Source organism: Schistocerca nitens, chromosome 10 (assembly GCF_023898315.1).
Source record: "Schistocerca nitens isolate TAMUIC-IGC-003100 chromosome 10, iqSchNite1.1, whole genome shotgun sequence".
In the NCBI taxonomy this organism is placed as follows: Eukaryota; Metazoa; Arthropoda; class Insecta; order Orthoptera; family Acrididae; genus Schistocerca; species Schistocerca nitens.
This window is the reverse complement of record NC_064623.1, coordinates 187,427,064-187,450,444: the sequence shown is the minus strand read 5'-3', so window position 1 is coordinate 187,450,444 and position 23,381 is coordinate 187,427,064. Positions and strand designations below refer to the sequence as shown.

Below are 23,381 nucleotides of genomic sequence, written 5' to 3'. Positions count from 1 at the left end.
CATTCCCCCTCTGTGTCCCCTGTGATGTATACCTTGTCTTGTGATTCATAGGGACCTCTTCTGTGGTCCTAAGGAAAACGCAGAACCCACACACTACGAGATGTGTATTCCATTAAGTTTTCCACAACTACTCCAATTTGAAATACATCCACATGAATAGATCGAAAGCCAATGACAGAGTTGGTTATGCTTTTGCATACAAAGGGGGACCCGAGAAGCATTCTCTGTCAAGTACTTGCAATGTATACACTGCAGAATTTTTTGCCATATCCTGAGCATAGTAATACATCAAAACTCTAAGAACTTTGTGGTTTGTTGTGACTCCATGACAATCTTACAAGAAACATCTTAGTGTTACCCCAGAAGCCTTTCAGTAGCTACCATTTAAGGCCTCTTAGTTGACCTCCACAACTCTGGAACCACTCTGACAGTCACCTGGATATCAAACCATGTGGGCGTACCAGAAAATGAACTCACTGAAAAATTAGCTGAAAAAGCAGCCTCGAGGGAGACACTTGAAATCAGAGTACTAGGCACAGACCTACAATTGAAACTGAGATGTCAAATTTTGGAAACCTGGAATATGGCATGGGAGGCTACAACAATCAATGCTCAATAAGCTGAATAAGCTCAGGGCCTTCTAAGAGACCACCAAGGCATTTTGTACTTCGCTTCAAGATTCTTGGAAAGATGCAGTCATACCGTGCTGACTACACAGTGTCCGCACCCGCCTTAATCACAAGTTCCTTTTCATCAGGACGACTCACCCTCCCATCCCCTCCCCCAATGCAATTGTGGTAGTCCTCTCATGGTAGCCCTACTCCCAGTGTGTGCTCTGCTCATTGATTTGAGACAAGCTTTGAACTTGTCTTACCTCTCTACCTTCGATATTTGTGAACCTGAGGGTCTTGACCCCCTGTATAAGTCTTCATTTTCTACCTAATTTTATTCATTCTGATTCTGATGACCCTTCTAGGTGTATCAGTGATGTTGTATGGGACAAGTGTGGATGGTACGCTTCCTGCCAAAGATACCTGCCATGGGGAGCCTTCAGCTGAGTCTGCTTCCCTACCGACATCCATTCCCTATGGCCGGCTACTGTTTCTTGCTGCCTGGGTTTTAGGTCACTTTAACTGATGCTGTAACACAAGCTTGCACACCGTCATGCTTCCTGCATCGTTTATGACCTCTGGCAGGCAGATCAGTAAGTGATGACACCTTCTGAGACCATCGGGCACTGTGCTTGCCTCAGAGTGGCAACTAGTCTTGAAAACCTGACAAAGGAAACTGAATTTGATGGAAAAGTCAGGAGAACCTAAGATGATTCTGAAAGACTTGGAAAATTCCGAGAGAGACTGGCCAAAGCAAGAATGCAAGTATGGGCACTCACTGTGACTTGGAACAGTTGCCAGCAACTCCCGCCCCCTCCCCTCATCCCCTCCCCATGCTACTATCCCACTTCCCGACCCCCCCCCCCCCCATCCCCCACCCTAGCCCACTCCACTCTGCCAGTTATTGAGTTCCTCCTCCACCTGCCTAAACCTTCTAGTACAGTAATATGTCCATCTAAATGTTTATTCAAAGTCCCTTCTTCCAGATTTTTCCAGTTATAATCAGACTAAAATTTAGAAAGTTCACACTTGGACTTCCTGAAGTTGTTTAGCCACAACAATTCTTTTCTCTTGAAACCAAAAACATAACTTGGTAATTTTACTTGTAATTGGGAGTGATTTGAAAATTACATGAAATGCTATAAATATACTTGACAACGATGCTTGGTTGAAATTACCCAATCTTATGTTTAAATAAACATTATTACAGTGTACTATGAACCATGTTTACTTTATTAGGCCTGGAGGCTGTGGATCCCCACAAATACAAAATTTTTGGTAATTATGTTTGCCCTGCAAAGATGTTTTGTGAGATATAGGTGTTTTGTTAGGTCAGTTAGGATGGCAAAATCTAATATCCACTGAGTCATCAAACTGTTGTACTGGGTTTCCTTTCATATTCCCAAACAGCAGTATGTCTTTAAGCAAACTGAAAAAAAACATCCAAAAACACCTCTACTCAACCATCTCTGCTCAACCATTGTACTTAAAAAAAAATAAACAAGGCACATTGCCACATACACAGTGGACTTGTGCTTGAAAAGATGTGAACTATTGATGCCCCAAATCGTGCAATCTGAATGTTTTAATTGTCTTTACAATTACACCCACAACACAATGTGTTTTAATGCATTTTTCCAACAGATGAATGTGATGACACTGTACTGTTGCTATTTCCTGGTGGATTTTTTTCTCACCAAAATAAAATACAGATCTAGCTCATGTTTCTGAATTACTTTTCTAAGCAAGAATATATATTGTCTGCTGTTATTACAAAATGAATTGGGACAAAATGAAGGCATTCCTCCATGATGTTGAATGCAACAGCAAGTTGAGCATGTCAGTTGCATCAGTGGTTTCGTTCAAAACCAAAGACAAGAAAACAAATCTTTATTCCCATCTTGCAACTGTGCTGCTACATTGTGTCTCCATTTCCTCAACACAACTGAAAACTGTTCTCCATAAAAGTCAGTCTTTTTTGAGAAGAGGAACGTCACCCAGACAGAAAATGCTCCATGACTTCAAGGACACACTTTTTTCTTTGTTTTAAAAGCTGTGTGACAGCTGAGTTTCATAGCAGCATGATTAAGAATAGTGTGATTTTCTTCCTGTAAATATCTTACAAGGACAGAGTAAAATCAAATGCAAAATCACACAAATCATTATCAATATTAGTAACAATTTTAAAAAATGACATATTTTGATGCACAAGAATACTTGCATCTTTCTCTCAGTTCTGTCTCAGCTCAAGGTGGTTGGTTTGCTTCCTTCAGTATTCTAACTGATGACTAATTTCTCCTGAAATGGTTGTAAATGTCACTTCAGATTACATTTCTTTGCCTCCAATAATTTTATATTACAAAACACACACAGTGGGCTCCTTTGTGTTCCAATAAACAAGTAAATTTCTTCCCACTGTGGATTGAATGGCAAAGATTCATTAGATTTTTGTTTTTCAGACCATGAATCCTCCTCAGCTGTTTCATTCTCAAAAATATGGCTTTTTAGCAAAAATGTAACCTTAACTTGGACAATGCTAATGGCACAAGTGATGTGTCGGCAGCTGGGCCAACACCTTGTAGATAGAGGTGGCTTAAAAAGGCACGCGAGACTAACGCAGACGGGCGTGAAGTACTGGAACAGGATACGTAATTAATGCCATGAAGAAAAGAACGGAGTTTCTCATATACTTATCTTTAATTTCTTCTTGTACATCTCTATGGTGAACACAAGTGAGACTCTAATTACAATCACTGTAAGGCTAATGGCGCCTTGCTAGTTCGTATCCATTAACTTAGCTGAAGGCTATTCTGTCTCTCGGCTAATGAGAGAGAAAGGCTTCGTACGTCTAGTCGCTAGCTCTGTCGTCCGTACAACTGGGATGAGTTCGAGTCAGTCTCTCGAGACCTGCCTTGTGGTGGCGCTAGGTTTGCGATCACACAGTGGCGACACGCGGGTCCGACATGTACTACAGGACCGCGGCCGATTTAAGCTACCACCTAGCACGTGTGGTGTCTGGCTGTGACACCACAACAAGGTCAACAGATCATTATGCCCTTGAAACTACTGTTCATGTAAGTGCTTTCCAAACGTTCCTGATTATAATGAAAAAATCTAGAAGGGAGAACTTTGAACAAACATTTAAATGTACATATTACTGTATTACAAACTTACAAGCTCTGAGAGAGAGCTTTGACAATATATTTAGTAATTTATATCAATTTTAATTGGATTTTGATATTTTAGCAACTCTTTTTGCAGTGTACATTAAAGAGTTGCTTCCTGAAATACTACTTGACCTCCAGCCTAACTGTATGGAAAGAGAGAGATTTTACAGTGCAGAATATTTAGAAATAAGTTTCCTCGTGAACAGTACCCTCAGTTGTTTAAAATAGCTGCTCAAGTCTGCAGTATGTTCAGAACCATATACTTGTGTGAAAGTGCTTTTTCAGTAATTAAATCAAGACATAGGAGTAGCTGATGGTCACTTGACTGGAGCCAGTCATTTAATGAGCATATGTTTCACTTCAAACATTGAGGCATTAACTTTAATATATGCACAAGTGTGACAACACCACTAAACAACAACTGTAAGCTTAAGGCACTGTATGGGCCGATATTTGTCCCACAGGAGGAAATGAAAACTCATAATACGTTTCAATCTTAAGCGGAAGCAGAAAGTCCTAAACGGCATAGAGACATACATGGGGGTGAATGTGACACACGACAGGTGAGGGGTGCCTGGTGCCCAAGCACACGGAAATAGGAAACCTAAAGGTAAACTGTTCTGTCAGTTGGCCTGCCCATAGCAGTTGTCTGCACTGGTCCACTGTGCTACCGGCACAACCTCTATCATGATGTCTGCTGGCAGGGATTCTAATTAACCAAAAGACATTTCAAGAAATTGTTGAGCCTTTTTCAGAAACTGTAGGCCTGCTGTGATCTTCAGGTTCAGTATAAGATTAAATAAAATATGTTAATAGATGCTTAAGAAGTAGCATGTGATCTTACCATGTACTTTGTGTATGTGTTCTGTTCGTCACCATGAAATTAAAAATGTATTTTAACATTTTGAAAGTGAGTGGACTAAAACTAGGGGCTGAAATAGGTATCTGTTTTGTAGTTCTGAAGAGCAGGACAGCCTTAGCTGTTACAAAACCGTTCCCATAGGCAAAATGTGTGTGTGTGTGTGTGTGTGTGTGTGTGTGTGTGTGTGTGTCATGTTCTCATGCCAGCTTGCCTGTTCCCAGTGCCTGCAAGCCACCAGGTGAACATCTCTCATGCCCATTCCTGTTCTTGGGGTAACTGAACTGTTTGTTGACAGAAAGAAATGTTTTGAGTACTTCTGTCTGAAGTCAACTGGAGATTCTGTTTTGGAAACAATTGGTTGTGAAATAGTTTAAGGAAACTGTTTACTGCTTGATTACAGCTGCCTCCATCACACTTGCTGGCCTTGGGAAACTTCATTATTGCCCGTGGGTTCACGGTCTAGTTCCCTGACCCGTTCCACTATTGTGTGATGGAGTCTAACCCGTGTGTGACACTATGTCATGTAGTTGTTAATTTGTCATCAACACAAAAGCAGAGGTCGGTGTTTAATACTATTAAAAAAATAATGTTCCATATTTGAATATGCTTGTTTTGTAGATGAGCATTAGTTCCTTTCTTACCTATTTCAGTGCAAAGTAGCACTGTGCCAACTTTCTCACAATCTCATGCTTGAAGCTAACAATGACCAAAGTGTGGAGGAAGTTTGGTTTGGAATGTGATCCATTGTTGCTGTCTGTGGATATTATATTGCAGTAACAGCAAATTATAAGCATATTCTTAAATAAATGAGAAATAGTTTGTAGGGAAAAAGTCTCACACTGACAGGTGGTAGTGAATACCATTATCTCTGATAACTGTTTTATTAAACATGACTTCATTTAGACTATAGTGTAAATATTGTGGTTACATGAAGAATTACGCATAAAGTTAATCAAAGGAAACATTATTGCTTTGTCTCTAGTGAGATACACATGGTCTCAGGTTACTTCTCTTTTCTTTTCTTAATTCCAGTGATTACAGAAAAAGTAATTAAAGCATTTACATTATATCTTTTTAATTATAGGGCATGGCTCTTGGAATGTGTCCCAAGGACAAGCTCTTCCGGGGCTACATCGATCTCGAAATCCAGCTCCGAGAATTTGACCGTTGTCGCATTTTGTACCAGAAGTTCTTAGAATTTGGACCTGAAAACTGTGTCACGTGGATGAAGGTAAAGATTTATATCTATAAAAAATGATTGTTAAACAATGGAAAATCCAGGATGATTATTAATAACATAATGAAAAAAATAGTTGCTTCTCATCATATAGCAGAGATGCTGAGTCGCAGAAAGGCACAACAGTGAATGGCCACCGACAAACTGTGGCCAAGAAACAACGAGACCACCCTTTTGCTGAGCAAACCTCCCAACATTATGTCCTTCATTTCAATGACTGTTTGACAGCCTGTGCCATCTGGATGCCTCCCATCAACATCAGCTTTTCTTTATTGCGCAGGTGGGAACTCTTCCTGCAATGTATCCTATGTTCCCATAACCCTCCTAATCTCAACCTTCATTAGTCATTGTCCTTACCCAACTAGCCTCTTCCCTGTTCCCATTCCAGCACTACACAGCCCTCTATTCCACCAATGCACCCAGTCTTTTTACTTCTCTCCTTATCCGCTAACACCCCTCTCCCCTCCCCTCCCCTCTGTCTAAACACCCGACTGGACATAGCTGTCCTGCTCTCCACAGTGTCCCTGTGTTCTCCGAGGAGCACTTTACCATCTCCCTCCCCTATCCTGCTATCCCTCTCCCTTCTCACCCCAGTCTCCTCCTTACCCCCACCCAGTTGCCTCTCACATAATGCCCTGCTGCTCGCAGTCTGACTCCAGCTGCCAGAACTGTGGCCTTGTGTGTGAGTTGTGTTTGTGTGAATGTGGCATATGTGTATGTTGTCCAATTTTGACAAAGGCCTTATTGGCCGACAGCTAAGCTTTTTGTTGTGCCTTTCTGCGACTCAGCATCTCTGCTATATAGTGAGTAACAACTATGCTTTTCGTTAGATAACTACTGATTTTTGTTTGATAACATTTTGTTTGAAAACTGACAATCCAGAACTGGGTTGGGGTGTCTGGATAAATGCATTATTTATGATAATGGCTTTTCTAGGATGGGGACAACGTGCAAAACAAAATGTCGGGCAGTTTATCACCTGTTGATGAATCGTGTCTGACACCAAGGCACACTTAAAAGACCAGGTGATCACAGTAGCTTCATAGTTTGCTCATGTATGAACAAAAGATAGACATAGAACAGCCAAAGTTACTGTCAGTACCCAATCTGTAAGTGGGCCTAGTCAATAGCTATCATTTGACTGCAGGGGATTGACAGCTATAATAAATTTTTGTAGATGTTGGATTATAGTTCCTCACGTTCAACAACCATTCCTAAAGATAGTTGTGCCATTGATTTGAGGAACTATTTGTGGACATGAATTAAGTTTTCTTCTTTTGTTCAATTATAGCTTGTCTTTCTCTTGCTGATTTCCTATCCCTCTCTGCTCTACGAGTAATTCCAGCTTTCCATTTATTTAATTTTTTTGCTGTCAACTTTCTCTTATTCTTGGTATATTATCTGTTTCATCTTCCACCATTCAACACTAGCAGACTGTAGTAACTTCATTTTTAGAAATAGCTACTTGGGGTCATAACCATAATTGAGAATAGACTGACGAAGGAAGTATAATACTAATATTAACAAATTAAATCTCAGGTGTAGTGTATGTTGTAGGTGACCAAGTGGTGCAGTATTTCAGTGATCAGTTGTGTCAGAACTATCAAGTGTGTGGATGAAGTGACAGTCTGGTGCCTAAGGAACTGCTTGTACCTCCTCACCCCCCCCCCCCCCTCCCACCCCTTCTTCCCAGCCAGTGTTCCATATGATCCTAATTACATCAGATGTGGGGTTCCAAGCTTTGCTGGGGTTGTAGCCAGCATTGCAGTTAATTAGTTGATCCTTGGTCAACTCTCAATAGGTTTCTTGGTGATGCTGTCTCAGGAATGTGGTGTCAGAGCCAGGACTCTAGTGTTTTCACACTGCATACTATGTGTTTCCAAAAGGCAGTGTTCCGTGGCAGCTGACTTGGAATGCATTAAACAAGTATGATGTCGATGTTTTGGGTAGCAGTTTTCGACTGGGAGTATAGACCATATTGACAAAGCATTTTAGGTAACATACTTCAACCTTACACTTCCCAGTAACACTTGTGGCGTAGGGGTTGTGCAGAACAAAATCTTAAAGTTGTGTTTTGGGATGATGATACCTATTTTCCCCAATAACAGCCTTAGTGTATGATAAAAATGCAGTGGCAGTGCTCTGTTCCTGTTCCTCCATTCTTTTTAAGAAGAATGCTTTAGATGTAGTTTGTAGTGCCCATCAGGTTCCACCCCTCTGTTGAATCATACTGGAGAGTGTCAAGAACAGTCTGACACTTCACAAGGCTAGTGTGTACCATATCTCCTCCCATTATGCCAAATCATACATCAAACAAACTGTATGAGGTGGTACTTGAAAGAAACTGAACTTTTTTTTAGCACAAACCTTCAATCCCCTTCAACGTACTATCCACTTGCACTAATACACTTGTGTAATCTTTTAGTCAATTTTTTCAAAACTTTGTTTGTGTTATTTGACAGCACCTCCATTGTTTTTTTCTTCACCTGAGCAACATCAGCTAAACAGTTTTCTTTCACATCTCTTTTCATTCTAGGAAACAAAAAAAAGTCACGCAGGGCAAGGTCGGATGAGTATGGGGGGGTTGAGGAACAGGGGTCATACCATTTTTGGATAAGAATTGTACAGACAGGGCCGTGTGAGCAGGAACATCGTCATCATGGAAAAGTCATCCAACTGCCACAAATCAGGCCATTTCTGCTGCACACTGTTGTGCAATCTTTTGAAAACTTCCAAGTAGAAAGTCTGGTTAACTGTCTGACCCTGGAGAACAAAATCTGAATTGACGGCTGCTCTCAAATTTAAAAAAAAAAATCTGAATTGTTTTAATGTTTCATTTCACCTGATGAGCTTTCGTGAGGTGAGGCAAACTTGAAGTCTTCCACTGGCTTGATTGTTGCTTTGATTCAGGATTGTCTGCATAGCACCAAATTTTGTAACCTGTAATGATTTTTGAAAGAAAAAAGTTTGGATCATTTTGGGACTATTCTTTCAAAGGACAGCATGCTTCCATGCGACCTTGTTTTTCTTCAGCAGTCAGCAGTTGAGGCATGACTTTGGCAAAGTCACTCACAACAGCTCTCCAGTGTCTTCAGTAGTCTGTTGTAGATTTTCATTGATGATTGCATGAATGTTTTCAACATTTTTGTGTGTCTGAGTTGTGGAAGGATGATGAGTATTGGGTTTGTCATCAATTGATATTTCACCATTTTTGAAAAGGAAAACCACAAACGCTTTGATTTTTTCTATGGCAGTGTCCTTGTATACCATTTTTAATATTTCAAGAGTTTCTGTTCTCCTTTTTCCCAGCAAAAAGCAGAATTTCTCCAACATACGCTGTTCACAAAAATTACCTGTCACAAAAACGATTATCACACAAAACAGTTGTCACTATAAATCCTGCCAAAACTAGTTTGACCTCCGCACTTGTATTACTGACTCTAGTATGTTCGCTCTATGCTTTCCTAGTGGCAAAGTGTGGTACTTCAAAAGCTCTGCCCACCCAATACAAACCATCTGACACCACTGCTGAGAACATCATTGACATATGTATGTATTGCAGCCCAACAAGTCAGCCATTGCACAATGTTGCCTTTTGGAAGTACATGGCATGATGTTCAAATGCACCAGAGTCTGGTTCCAATACCTCATTACTGCAACTTTGTTATCAAGGAATCTATTGAAATTTTATACCATGGACCAATTAATCAACTGCAACACTGGCTACAACATCGGTAGTTTCCACAAGCAAAGGGAACTGACTCCTAGGATTGATAGAACTGCTGCTGTCAGCACACTGACACACACTGTAGGGAGCAAATGGTGTACAGAACACTGAATTCTGCAGTACTCAGTTTACATCTGAGAGCGGGCTGTTGATAGAACATCAGCAGAGGGGAGGAGGGTGTGTGTGTGTGGGGGGGGGGGGGGGGGGGGATGACGATATATGTGGTTCCAAAGTCATCAGTTGGTTGTTTCATAGCTCACTTGATGATGGTGACAGCATCAGTTACCAAAATATTGTATTTTTTCAACACCAACAACTGTTAGTAAACCCAATGATCATTTTGTTATAAAATATGTCAGGAAAAACTGAAGACTCACTATAGCAATGCTGATGTGTCATTTCACTGTTCACATGAAACATCTATTTAATGCTGGGTTTTTAACATTTGGGGCTTATTATGTTGTAAAACATAGAGGACAATTTGATGAATCTGTGTTTGCATTTTTAAGTAAGTATTATAAAAAGCTACCAACCACTATTTAGTGGTTGCTACCAGCTACAAAACATGTTATTCCTAGAATGATCTGCTGAGAATATTTGTTGTTGTTGTTGTGGTCTTCAGTCCTGAGACTGGTTTGATGCAGCTCCCCATGCTACTCTATCCTGTGCAAGCTTCTTCATCTCCCAGTACCTACTGCAACCTACATCCTTCTGAATCTGCTTAGTGTATTGATCTCTTGGTCTCCCTCTACGATTTTTACCCTCCACGCTGCCCTCCAATGCTAAATTTGTGATCCCTTGATGCCGCAAAACATGTCCTACCAACCGATCCCTTCTTCTAGTCAAGTTGTGCCACAAACTTCTCTTCTCCCCAATCCTATTCAATACCTCCTCATTAGTTACGTGATCTACCCACCTTATCTTCAGCATTCTTCTGTAGCACCACATTTCGAACGCTTCTATTCGATTCTTGTCCAAACTGGTTATCGTCCATGTTTCACTTCCATACATGGCTACACTCCATACAAATACTTTCAGAAACGACTTCCTGACACCTAAATCTATACTCGATGTTAACAAATTTCTCTTCTTGAGAAACGCTTTCCTTGCCATTGCCAGTCTACATTTTATATCCTCTCTACTTCGCCCATCATCGGTTATTTTACTCCCTAAATAGCAAAACTCCTTTACTACTTTAAGTGTCTCATTTCCTAATCTAATTCCCTCAGCATCACCCGACTTAATTTGACTACATTCCATTATCCTCGTTTTGCTTTTGTTGATGTTCATCTTATACCCTCCTTTCAAGACACTGTCCATTCCGTTCAACTGCTCTTCCAAGTCCTTTGCTGTCTCTGACAGAATTACAATGTCATCGGCGAACCTCAAAGTTTTTACTTCTTCTCCATGAATTTTAATACCTACTCCGAATTTTTCTTTTGTTTCCTTTACTGCTTGCTCAATATACAGATTGAATAACATCGGGGAGAGGCTACAACCCTGTCTCACTCCCTTCCCAACCACTGCTTCCCTTTCATGCCCCTCGACTCTTATAACTGCCATCTGGTTTCTGTACAAATTGTAAATAGCCTTTCGCTCCCTGTATTTTACCCCTGCCACCTTCAGAATTTGAAAGAGAGTATTCCAGTCAACATTGTCAAAAGCTTTCTCTAAGTCTACAAATGCTAGAAACGTAGGTTTGCCTTTTCTTAATCTTTCTTCCAAGATAAGTCGTAAGGTCAGTATTGCCTCGCGTGTTCCAACATTTCTACGGAATCCAAACTGATCATCCCCGAGGTCGGCTTCTACCAGTTTTTCCATTCGTCTGTAAAGAATTTGCGTTAGTATTTTGCAGCTGTGACTTATTAAACTGATAGTTCGGTAATTTTCACATCTGTCAACACCTGCTTTCTTTGGGATTGGAATTATTATATTCTTCTTGAAGTCTGAGGGTATTTCGCCTGTCTCATACATCTTGCTCACCAGATGGTAGAGTTTTGTCAGGACTGGCTCTCCCAAGGCTGTCAGTAGTTCTAATGGAATGTTGTCTACTCCCGGGGCCTTGTTTCGACTCAGGTCTTTCAGTGCTCTGTCAAACTCTTCACGCAGTATTGTATCTCCCATTTCATCTTCATCTACATCCTCTTCCATTTCCATAATATTTTCCTCAAGTACATCTCCCTTGTATAAACCCTCTATATACTCCTTCCACCTTTCTGCCTTCCCTTCTTTGCTTAGAACTGGGTTTCCATCTGAGCTCTTGATATTCATACAAGTGGTTCTCTTCTCTCCAAAGGTCTCTTTAATTTTCCTGTAGGCAGTATCTATCTTACCCCTAGTGAGACAAGCCTCTACATCCTTACATTTGTCCTCTAGCCATCCCTGCTTAGCCATTTTGCACTTCCTGTCGATTTCATTTTTGAGACGTTTGTATTCCTTTTTGCCTGCTTCATTTACTGCATTTTTATATTTTCTCCTTTCATCAATTAAATTCAATATTTCTTCTGTTACCCAAGGATTTGTATTAGCCCTCGTCTTTTTACCTACTTGATCGTCTGCTGCCTTCACCACTTCATCCCTCAGAGCTACCCATTCTTCTTCTACTGTATTTCTTTCCCCCATTCCTGTCAATTGTTCCCTTATGCTCTCCCTGAAACTCTCTACAACCTCTGGTTCTTTCAGTTTATCCAGATCCCATCTCCTTAAATTCCCACCTTTTTGCAGTTTCTTCAGTTTCAGTCTGCAGTTCATAACCAATAGATTGTGGTCAGAATCCACATCTGCCCCTGGAAATGTCTTACAATTTAAAACCTGGTTCCTAAATCTCTGTCTTACCATTATATAATCTATCTGAAACCTGTCAGTATCTCCAGGCTTCTTCCATGTATACAGCCTCCTTTCATGATTCTTGAACCAAGTGTTAGCTATGATTAAGTTATGCTCTGTGCAAAATTCTACAAGGCGGCTTCCTCTTTCATTCCTTCCCCCCAATCCATATTCACCTACTATGTTTCCTTCTCTCCCTTTTCCTACTGACGAATTCCAGTCACCCATGACTATTAAATTTTCGTCTCCCTTCACTACCTGAATAATTTCTTTTATCTCGTCATACATTTCATCTATTTCTTCATCACCTGCAGAGCTAGTTGGCATATAAACTTGTACTACTGTAGTAGGCATGGGCTTTGTGTCTATCTTGGCCACAATAATGCGTTCACTATGCTGTTTGTAGTAGCTAACCCGCACTCCTATTCTTTTATTCATTATTAAACCTACTCCTGCATTACCCCTATTTGATTTTGTATTTATAACCCTGTAATCACCTGACCAAAAGTCTTGTTCCTCCTGCCACCGAACTTCACTAATTCCCACTATATCTAACTTTAACCTATCCATTTCCCTTTTTAAATTTTCTAACCTACCTGCCCGATTAAGTGATCTGACATTCCACGCTCCGATCCGTAGAACGCCAGTTTTCTTTCTCCTGATAACGACGTCCTCTTGAGTAGTCCCCGCCCGGAGATCCGAATGGGGGACTATTTTACCTCCGGAATATTTTACCCAAGAGGACGCCATCATCATTTAATCATACAGTAGAGCTGCATGTCCTCGGGAAAAATTACGGCTGTAGTTTCCCCTTGCTTTCAGCCGTTCGCAGTACCAGCACAGCAAGGCCGTTTTGGTTAATGTTACAAGGCCAGATCAGTCAATCATCCAGACTGTTGCCCCTGCAACTACTGAAAAGGCTGCTGCCCCTCTTCAGGAACCACATGTTTGTCTGGCCTCTCAACAGATGCCCCTCCGTTGTGGTTGCACCTACGGTATGGCCATCTGTATCGCTGAGGCACGCAAGCCTCCCCACCAACGGCAAGGTCCATGGTTCATGGGGGGGAGAGAATATTTGTACGTGGCTGAAATCATGGCTACACAACTTCCATTGAAACATGTGCATGAAAATGCATATGGTGCAATTCCAGTGATATTATAAGAAGCTAATTATGAAATCTTGAAAATTATTACATTTATTCAACAAAAACAAGTTGTTCAGATACTTCAGAAATGAATTCTCGTACAGCAATGAGGTACTCCAAATATAGGAAGGGGGTTTGGTAAGTCTGGTAAATTTGCATTGAAAAATGGAACATTTTTGTTGTGCCTTCATGGTTGTTAAGTTTGATTATTCCAAGGGTCATATAAAGAATTTCAAAAATCTGCAGTGTACAGTTCATTGTTGTCAAAATCCATGGTATGGTAATGCAAGACCACCAAATAAAAAAAATGCCTGAGATTTCTGAGACTGAAGGCATCTCAACTGAGAGAGTTCATAATACCCTACTTGGAGAATTGGCTATGAAGGAGCTGTGTGCAAGGTGAACACCACAATTGCTCACAGCCCAACAAAAGCGCATAAAGCACAAACGCTTCAACACTGTAGCTGCCGATGTTCTATCACAGTCTGTATGTGTTTTTACATTGATTTGTGACTTTTGATGAAACTTGGCTACATTTGCCACACACGCAAGTCAAAACAGCAGTCAAAACGATGCCCAAAGGCTGTTGAAAGTCCACTGAGTAAGTCAGGGACCATTTTGTCAGCCAATAAGTTGATGGCCACTGTTTTTTGGGTTTCTCAAGAAATAATCCTTGTAAATTACTTGGAAAAGTCACAACATTACTGGACCCTATGATGCTTCATTGTTGGAGTGTGTGAAACTTTTGTTGGCTGAAAAAAAAGAGGATAATGCACCATCATATACATCAACATTAACAGTGGCAAAAGAGCATGAATTGGGCTTTGAGTTGGTACCTCATACACCATATTCATAGACATAGCCCCCAAATTACTTCTTCCAGTTTCCTAACTTGAAACTTTGGCTTGCTGGGAAGAAAGTTTCACGAAATTGGAAAGTGATAGTTGCAGTCAACAAATATGCTGCAAAGTTTGACAGAACATAGTTTTCTGATGTGATAAAAAAGCTGGAGGATCACTGGACCAAGCGTATATCCCTCAAAGAAGACTGTGCCGAGAAGTAAGGTTAGTTATTTACGAAACAATCATTTTTTTATTTACGAAACAAACATTTTTTTATTTACGAAACAAACATTTTTTTGTTGCTATCTTACCAGACTTAACAAACCACCGTAGTAAACAAAATCAGGCCTGAGTTGAAGTCCATGGCAGATGTGATTGAAGTCTCCGACTGTGTGCTGGTTCATGCACAGATTACCTCAGTTTGATACTGTGATGGATTTTGATGGAAGATTGGAATGGGGCCCAGTCTGTGATGACTGAATGTTTACTTAAACTCCAAGTAGGAGCTCCAGTGTTGAAAAAGGCAACAGAAATGGCTCAGACAGTAGTGTGTCTCTAATATTGCAGTATGTGTCTTTCCGGTACTGCCATCTAGTGGAGACTTATCTCAAGTTTGAAACAGCATCAGTCAACAATATACAGTCCCAAGGAACCATTCACAGAGTTTATATTGGACAGATGTATTACAAATAATGGAAAGTCCAGATTGGAAGAACAACAATAATATGAAAATGATAGATTGCTGCTCACCACATACAAGAGGGTGAGTTGCAGACAGGTACAATGAAATAGATTACTAAACATTTAAGCTTTCAGTCAAAAGGCCTTCTTTTGAAATAGAAAGTGCAAGTTCGCACACACCAACACACACGCGCGTGCACACACACTTGTCTGCAGCTCAATGCCCGCTCTATATGGTGAGTAGCAGTCTATTCTTTTCATAGGAAATTTCTTGTAGAATGTGAATACTCTGTATTGAAGGACACGGTCCTTTTCGTATCACAGATGTATTGCAGCTATAAAGAAAATGTTGAAATATCATTACTCACTAAAGTTAAACAAAGTCCAGAATAAAATGGTTCTGGCGTTAGCTTACAGTTAATTTGCTTTATTTCATTGAGTTACTGAGGGATAGGTTTCTTTCGTAACTATGTATTACTCAGTCATAATTACTTAAATTCACATCTAACATGTACTATTTTAACATGCTCATTAATCCATTAAATACCTCTGTTTTGTAAGCACATCACAGTCACTGTGGATCGCGGAGTCCCAGGTTCGATTCCCAGCCTGGTTGGGGATTTTCCTCTGCCCATGGACTGGGTGTTAGTGTTGTCCTCATCATTTCACCACCACCACCACCACCACCACCACCACCACCACCATTATCATCACATCATCGTCATCATTTGTGACAGTGCCTAGATTGGTCTGTGAAAAAAAATTGGACTGTGTAAAAATTGGGTCTTTGTACGGGCACTGATAACTGTGCATTTTAGCGCCCCACAAACCAATCATCATCATCATCATCATCATCATCATCACATCACAACACAGTCACTGCAGTTGGAAACACAAATAGATAGTATGGCTTACATGTGTGGATCAGCAGTAAGAAAGAAATTTAGTAAGTTGCCTGTACATTCTATGTATGTTTTAAAACCCAAATTTTGGTTTCATTTTAATGTTGCATTCTTTGGGCTCTACTGTGATATCATGTTCCATTTTATGCTTCAGTTGTGTTAGTTCAGGCATATTTCTCTCTGTTTTCATGTCTGTACTTTTGGTATCTCCACTTCTGGCTCTATTCCTGTAGTTATGATCCAAGAAGTTCTACTCTCTATTATTTGAGTAGTAAAAAGTTTCCCATTTGGTTTTATGGTGTCATTAATTCGTGTGGGAAAATATAACCACAATTTATTTCCCAATACATGTGTTCTGTAGGGTACAAATAACACATCTGTTATTTGTTTATCCTTTAATCTCATGTGCCCCCCCTCCCCCCCCCCCCCAAAAAAAAAAACTACAATGTCATATTGCTTCTTCAGAATGCGAAGTATTAATAGTATGATGGCTATTTTTTTTCCAAGGTTCACTCAGTTACAAAATTATAACTACAGGGAAAATCTGATGAAGCTTTGCACAGCATCTCTAGTACTCCTGTCGATCACATTGCATCACATAACATTTTTCAGTTCTGATGCATAGTGAGTGTATAAAGTTGTTTAGGACAGTAGTGTTTCCAACCAAGTATGAAGTGCTTGCTGTCATTCAGTTTCTTCATGCTGAGGGGTACCACCTGTTATCATGCAGCCCCCATAACATAACTGTCATACATGACAGCAAAATGCTTCAGTGGTGCCAGGAATTTTAAAGCAGGATGTACAGACGTTCATGATGCAGGCGGTCAGGGAAGAAAGTAACTGGCAACTAATGATCTTGTTCAGTGAGTGGATCTGGCAATTTTATAAAATTGTATGTGAAGAGCATTTCATAACAAGCGAAGATTAATGTTGTCATCTGGCATTGTTGTTCTTCATGACTTGCTTGGCCGCACACTGCAGCTGCAACAAAAAGCTCCTAGTGATTTTGGTGAGAAGTGTTTGATCACCTACCATACAGCCAGGACTTGGCAGCACCTCTGATTTTCATCGATTTGCTAACATGAACCACTGGCTGTGAGGACAAGATTTTGGCACACACAGTGAGCTACAGACCAGCATAGAGAATTGCACGAAAGAGAGGCAGCTGCCTTTTACAATGATGGTATTGGAAAGTTAGTTGCATTGGCAGCTATGTAAAGAAGTACTTGCAAGTTGTAGCTAAATGTTGCAAATAAAACAGTTTTTATCATCACTGTAGTTTCCATTTTGCGACTGATCACATTTTGGAAAACAAATAGCCCTCGCGTATTTCAGTTACTGCATACATTCCACACCCCACCATCCCTCTCCCTCCATATATATATATCTCTCTCTCTCTCTCTCTCTCTCTCTCTCTCTCTCTCTCTGTGTGTGTGTGTGTGTGTGTGTGTGTGTGTGTGTGTGTGTGTGTGTGTGTGTGTGTGTGTGTGTGTGTGTTGGAAGAGAAAGAGGGGGCATTATAGCCTTGTATAAGATACTGCCTTACATATGTATATGTGACTAGTGTGTAGTAATTGTCAGTTTGCAGAGCTGGAAACACTCCTCGGTGACATTGACCGTGCGCGGGCTATCTACGAGCTGGCCGTAAATCAGCCCCGTCTGGACATGCCTGAGATTCTGTGGAAGGCATACATTGACTTTGAGGTAGGCCAGGAGGAGATGGGCCGAGCTCGTGAACTGTACGAGCGCCTTCTGGAGAGGACGCTGCATGTGAAGGTCAGTCCAAAATGCTACCCATTAATTTGCAAGCATCCAGCTAGTGCACTTGCAAATCTTATATACTGGACATGAAAATTTGGTAAATCTTTAAGAAGGGCCATCTGTACTCTTACTTGAAAGTGTATGATTGTAACACCTGTCACGCAGTATCGAGGATAGTTAAGCTGATGGAACAGTTGACTTGTTTAGCCAAGGATGTAACTTCAGGCATGCTCCAGGGGAGTGTTCTAGGACCACTACTTTTTACAGTGTATGTTAATTACACAACAGATAACATCAGAAGTTCCCTAAGGCTTTTCGCAGAGATCATTGGTTTTCATAATACATATAAATGACATAATAGATAATATCAGAAGTCCCGTGAGGCTTTTCGCAGATTATGCTGCTGTATACAGAGATGTCATAACACTGGAAAGTCATAGCAAAATGTGAAAAGACTTGCTGAGGATTCACACTGGGTTCAGAGAGTGGCAGTTGACCGTCAACGTAAACAGTGTAACATATTGGCAATACAGAAACTTTATTGAACTTTATTGTATGGTTACACAATTGCATAACAATCACTGGAAGTAGTTACTTCTGTAAATATGTGTACAAGATGGTTTAAAGTGAAACAACCACATAAAATGAATCGTGGGTAAGGCAGAAGCCATACCAAGATTCGTTGGAAGAATCCTCAAGAAATGTAGTCTGTCAACAATGGAAGTAGTTTACAAAATACTTGTTTGAGCAACAATTGAATATTGCTCATCAGTCTGGGATCCGTACCAGATAGGACTGATAGAGGAAATAGAGAAGATCCAAAGAAGAGCAGCAGGTTTCATTACAGGTTCCTTTCGTAAATGTGCAAATGCATCACATAGATGCTCAGCCAGTTTCAGTAGCAGTCTCTGCAACAGAGGCATTCTGCATCACAGTATGGTTTACTGTTCAAGTTACATGAGCATATGTTCGGAGAAGAGTCAGTCGATATATTGCTTCCTCCTATATACATTTTGCAAAAAGACCATGAAGATCAAATTAGAGAGATTTGAGCACACACAAAGGCTTACCAGCAATCATTCTTTCAGTGAACCATTTGCAACTGGAACAGGAAAAGGGGGAAGTGATACTAGTACACAAAGTATCCTCTGCCACACACCGTAAAGTGGCTTGAGGTGTGAAGAGGAGCTATGTTTTTGTTTCAGCTATCGTGAAATAAATAATAGTTTTTTACATGACAATAATCTTAATGTTGTAGGTACAAGAGTGCAATCAGAGTTTTCCCAGAAAAGAAACACATATCAAATGCTGTAATACTTGAGTTTTCATTAAAAGCAATGACATCTGGAACAAAAAATCAATTTTATTGAGGCATATAAATGGTAGGTGCAGATTTCATTGAAGCTGCAGATTTCATTGAATTTTAAAACAATCAAGTCTAATATTCCTTCTCAATTCTTTATTGACATTCAAGGGCTTCATCAGCTGCCAACTGAAAAGTAAACTGTCACCTTCCAATCTAGCCTAGTCCTCAGGCAAACCAGACACAACAGATCGGTCTGTCACGCACAATGAGATTCCATATTTGAGACGGATTTATTAATAACTGTTTCAGTATAAAGAATGCGTGAGTGCTGTATGTATCAGTGTGTGGCAAAAGCAGATTGTGGGGGCAGGACCATGCACACAGTGCAAATAATTCACAATTTCTGGCATAAAGATGGTTAACAGCTGATCATTGGCTGCCCCATACGATCCTCACAAGTGTTAACTGTGTCAAACTGACCCGGTGATGTGTTGGTAACATCTGCTGTATGCCACACATGAAAGCACAACCAGCACAATCAAGACTCTCAAGTAATGTTGTTATGTTTCACGTTTCCTAATGTGCAGCTGAACTGTTACAATATGAAAATAGTGTACATGAATCAATAGCTTTGGTTCGAAAGAAATCCATTTGACCAGCAGTGAAATATTACTGTGATTGAATTCCAGTAATTACTAAATGTGATCAATAACACAGGTCTACTTATTTATACAGTGCAATTTTTTCTTAATAACTGTAGGTGATTCTGATATGTTAAGGTATGAAGTGCTAACAGTGTTGCCACAAGTTCTGGAAATGAGGGAATTCCAAAGATGTCAGGAAAATTTAGGAAAAGAAAAGAAAAAAAACCACAGGAGAAATCTCGTTTTTGTCTCAGTAGATGAAATTGTTTGTTTCCTGAGATGTCATGCGTGGTCACCGGCTGGGTGCAGCTGAGTACGTGCAGCGCTTCCCTGCTCCCTCATTCTTACTGCTTCTCCACTTCCTGCCATTCCCCTCAGCTTGCAGACAGTGCTGCCACTACTTCTTACCACTGGCCTAGCAGCTGCTGACGAGAGGTATGGAGGTGTTTGCATCTGATTCTCAGAGATTGTTGATGCAGCAGCCAGAGATGTTGATCATGTGGGCGTAGTTGTGTCTGAGTGACTGAATGTGTGTATGCTCTGGTTTTCTGACAAAGGCTGTGGCCAAAATTTTAGTTGTGAGAGTGTGACTGTCTTTTCTACATGCCTGTCTGCGGCTTAGTGATCATCTTTACGGTGAATTGCTACCTATCCTCATCAGTATTGATTCTCAGAGTATTTGCACAAGTTATCTGTCGTATGGATTGATCACCTGGGTCTCATTTCATCAACATGGTGTCTGTGACACATGAGTAGCTGGCCACATGAGTGGACTCCCATGATGTGTCAAGACTGCAGGCCATTTCTACAGGTGTCTATAACGGATCGGGCTTGCCAATCTGAAGCCCACCATCATTTCCCACTAATGTGCAAGCTCTTCCCATTGGGTCTAGTCCCACTGACCTGTGTGCAGAAGTGGTCTGTTTGTGTGTGACACAATGCGGCGGATTTTCGTGGTGTATCGCAGGACCCAGGACTGCAGAGCTCCTCGGCAGGCCGGAGGTCACGGGCAGTGGATTTCAGGAATTGCAACTGCCTCACCAGAAGTACATTGTAGAGTGTGGTGTTTTATAGACATTTTATTTATTCTGTCACAGTTTGGCACTTCAAAAATAATTTATATATGAGAAATTATGGATGATAAGAAGAAAATTGCGGCAGTCGCTGGCCGTTTGTACGCTATGTGCTCATATATTTCTCAAAAGAAAAATCACACAATACCTGTAAAATAATAGTCATAACACAGTGACTAAGAACCGACAATAACGAACATAGTAGAACCAACATTTTATTGGTGGTCACCTATAGTGTTGGTTTACGCAACTCTTCCCTGCCTTATACACATCTTTCAAGAGGCCTACTTTTGTCTGAGGTTATTTCTGAAATCAGTGAAGGTATTTTAAATCTGTCTTGCAATTCCAAGGAAATGTGTACTTTTGTCACCAGATGTGTTTTGTTTTATTGAAATAAAATAACAACAGTGATCTGAATGAAACCCATACACCATTTGGCGTGCTTTCTCCGCCTAACAACAGTTCATTACAAAAGATGTCGTTAAGATTTTTGCTCACACAGGGAGACATGCGGCAGTCCTTACAATTTTATTTTATTTTTTATTTTTTTTCAGTTTATGTCTTTACTTACCCTTGAGATCTCAAAATTTGTTATGGAAAAATTCTAAAACTTATCTGGAATTCAGGGAATTTCACCTTGGGAAACTTGTGGCTAAGGGCTTCCCTCTGTCACATCAGATATAAAATAATAATGAAGATCCAGAAAATTCATACAAAACACATACAGCCAAAATAGATCCTAACAGCTGTGGTAACTTAGTGGCCACGTACTTGAAAATGTTACTGTCTTTTGGTAAGTCTTTAATAAAGTGTTTCATAATGCAAAGTTTTATGTGAAGTGGTGGCAGAAGCTTTCCCTGGATACCCTAAAGTATTGATTACTACATTTTTCTAATGAGCCAAATTTTCTGAGACCATTGCCTCTTTTTTTGACTGCCCTATTTGCACAGGGAGCATGGGTTCTTGGTGTAGCCACCCTATTGACCAAGGTCATGGAGAGTACCTTCAAATCCTCACATATGTCCCCCTGTATTCTTTGTAATTAGGCTTGTTCACAATAAAGGCTAAAGAATCATTCTTCTCTTTCGAATGTATTGAGTATCTAACAGGTGTGGAAACACATTTGTTCCCATAGTGGAGGAGGACAGCTGTGAGACTTCTATTTGGAGAATTAATTCTACCATTCTGCTAAATTCCAAACACATGTATCAGATCAGGAACATCAGCACAGTATAAAAGGTGATTGTGATGAGAGAAGAAAGGGAAGAATATTTTATTCTGTTTCTTATAACCAAGAGAAAGAAATTCCAGAGCCCAACAAGTTCTTTTCATGCAGCCTAGAGATTAACAGCTGTGCAGCATCTTCTAGGAATGACAGGTCTTTAGTCAGAGTGTACAAACAATTGTGGCCAATGGCAGTCTTGACTTGCATAATCTTCATCAGAAAAGTGACATGTCATGTTCCCTAAAACTGTCAGGTGACAGAGGTACAGGTATCAAATCCGTGAGACACAGGACACAATGAAGATCCGGTGTTTGGATAACAGATTTCCTTTTAAAGTTTTCTTTGTCTGTTACAAGAATGAAAGTATTTCATGATTAAACAATGGAAAATCCAGGATGGAATGTAACATCATTATCAAAAGGATAGTTGCTACTCACCATATAGCGAAGATGCTGAGTTGCGGGTAGGCACAACGAAAAGACTGTCACAAAATAAACTTTCCGTCAATAAGGCCTTTGTCAAAAATAGACGACACACACACACACACACACACACACACACACACACACAGACAGACTGCAGTCTGGCAGCTGAAGCCACACTTTGTGTGTGTGTGTGTGTGTGTGTGTGTGTGCGTGCGTGCGTGCGTGCGTGCGTGCGTTTGGGCGCATGCGCACATGCGCGAGTGAGTGTTTTGTCTATTTTTGACAAAGGCCTTGCTGGCTGAAAGCTTATTTTGTGGCAGTCTTTTTGCTGCGCCTATCTGCAACTCAGCATCTCCGCTACATGGTGAGTGGCATCTAGCCTTTTCATAATATTGTTAGTAATTCATGTTGGTGATTTCAAGATTTCCACCGTACCATTGGCACCTCAAAGTACAACATAACATGACATGACATGACATGACATGACATGTTGTGACGAGCAGTCTTTATGCCAAACTACACAAAAACACACTTCAACAAAGTTTGAGATTGTCTGCTGCTGCTTTTTCACTGCAATTTTACTGCAGATGTAGCAGAAGTGGTCACGAGCATTAATATCATCTCTTGAAGCCATGAAATTTGCAAAAGCCGGTACCAGTCAGTTTATCATCAGTTGTTAAGATTTGCATGAGAAGTGGCCTGCAAAACAAATGTAAGGCTTTGACATTACTATCTAATAGAATTACAGTGTATCCCTTTCAAATCCCTCACATTTCAAAGGCCCAGAAAAAAACCTACACTATTTATGATAATGAAATTGCATCATGTTTCAGCATCTCGGAAGAGTTCATTTAGTAACCATGTGTACACCTCTACATGTGAACCATATGTAATATGAAGCAGCCTGGATCCAATTTCTTTCGTAGTTCATTATAGCATGTCCTCAG

General features: G+C 40.4%; 1 protein-coding gene across 1 annotated transcript in view; it reads left to right on the top strand.

Annotated features, from left to right (window-relative positions):
- Positions 1-23,381, top strand: part of LOC126210122 (protein crooked neck) — an 86,442-nt gene that overhangs the window by 43,789 nt on the left and 19,272 nt on the right. The window contains exons 10-11 of the mRNA XM_049939266.1: positions 5,725-5,871; positions 17,582-17,776. Coding sequence (XP_049795223.1) covers positions 5,725-5,871; positions 17,582-17,776 — 342 coding nt within the window. The remainder of the gene's footprint in view (positions 1-5,724; positions 5,872-17,581; positions 17,777-23,381) is intronic.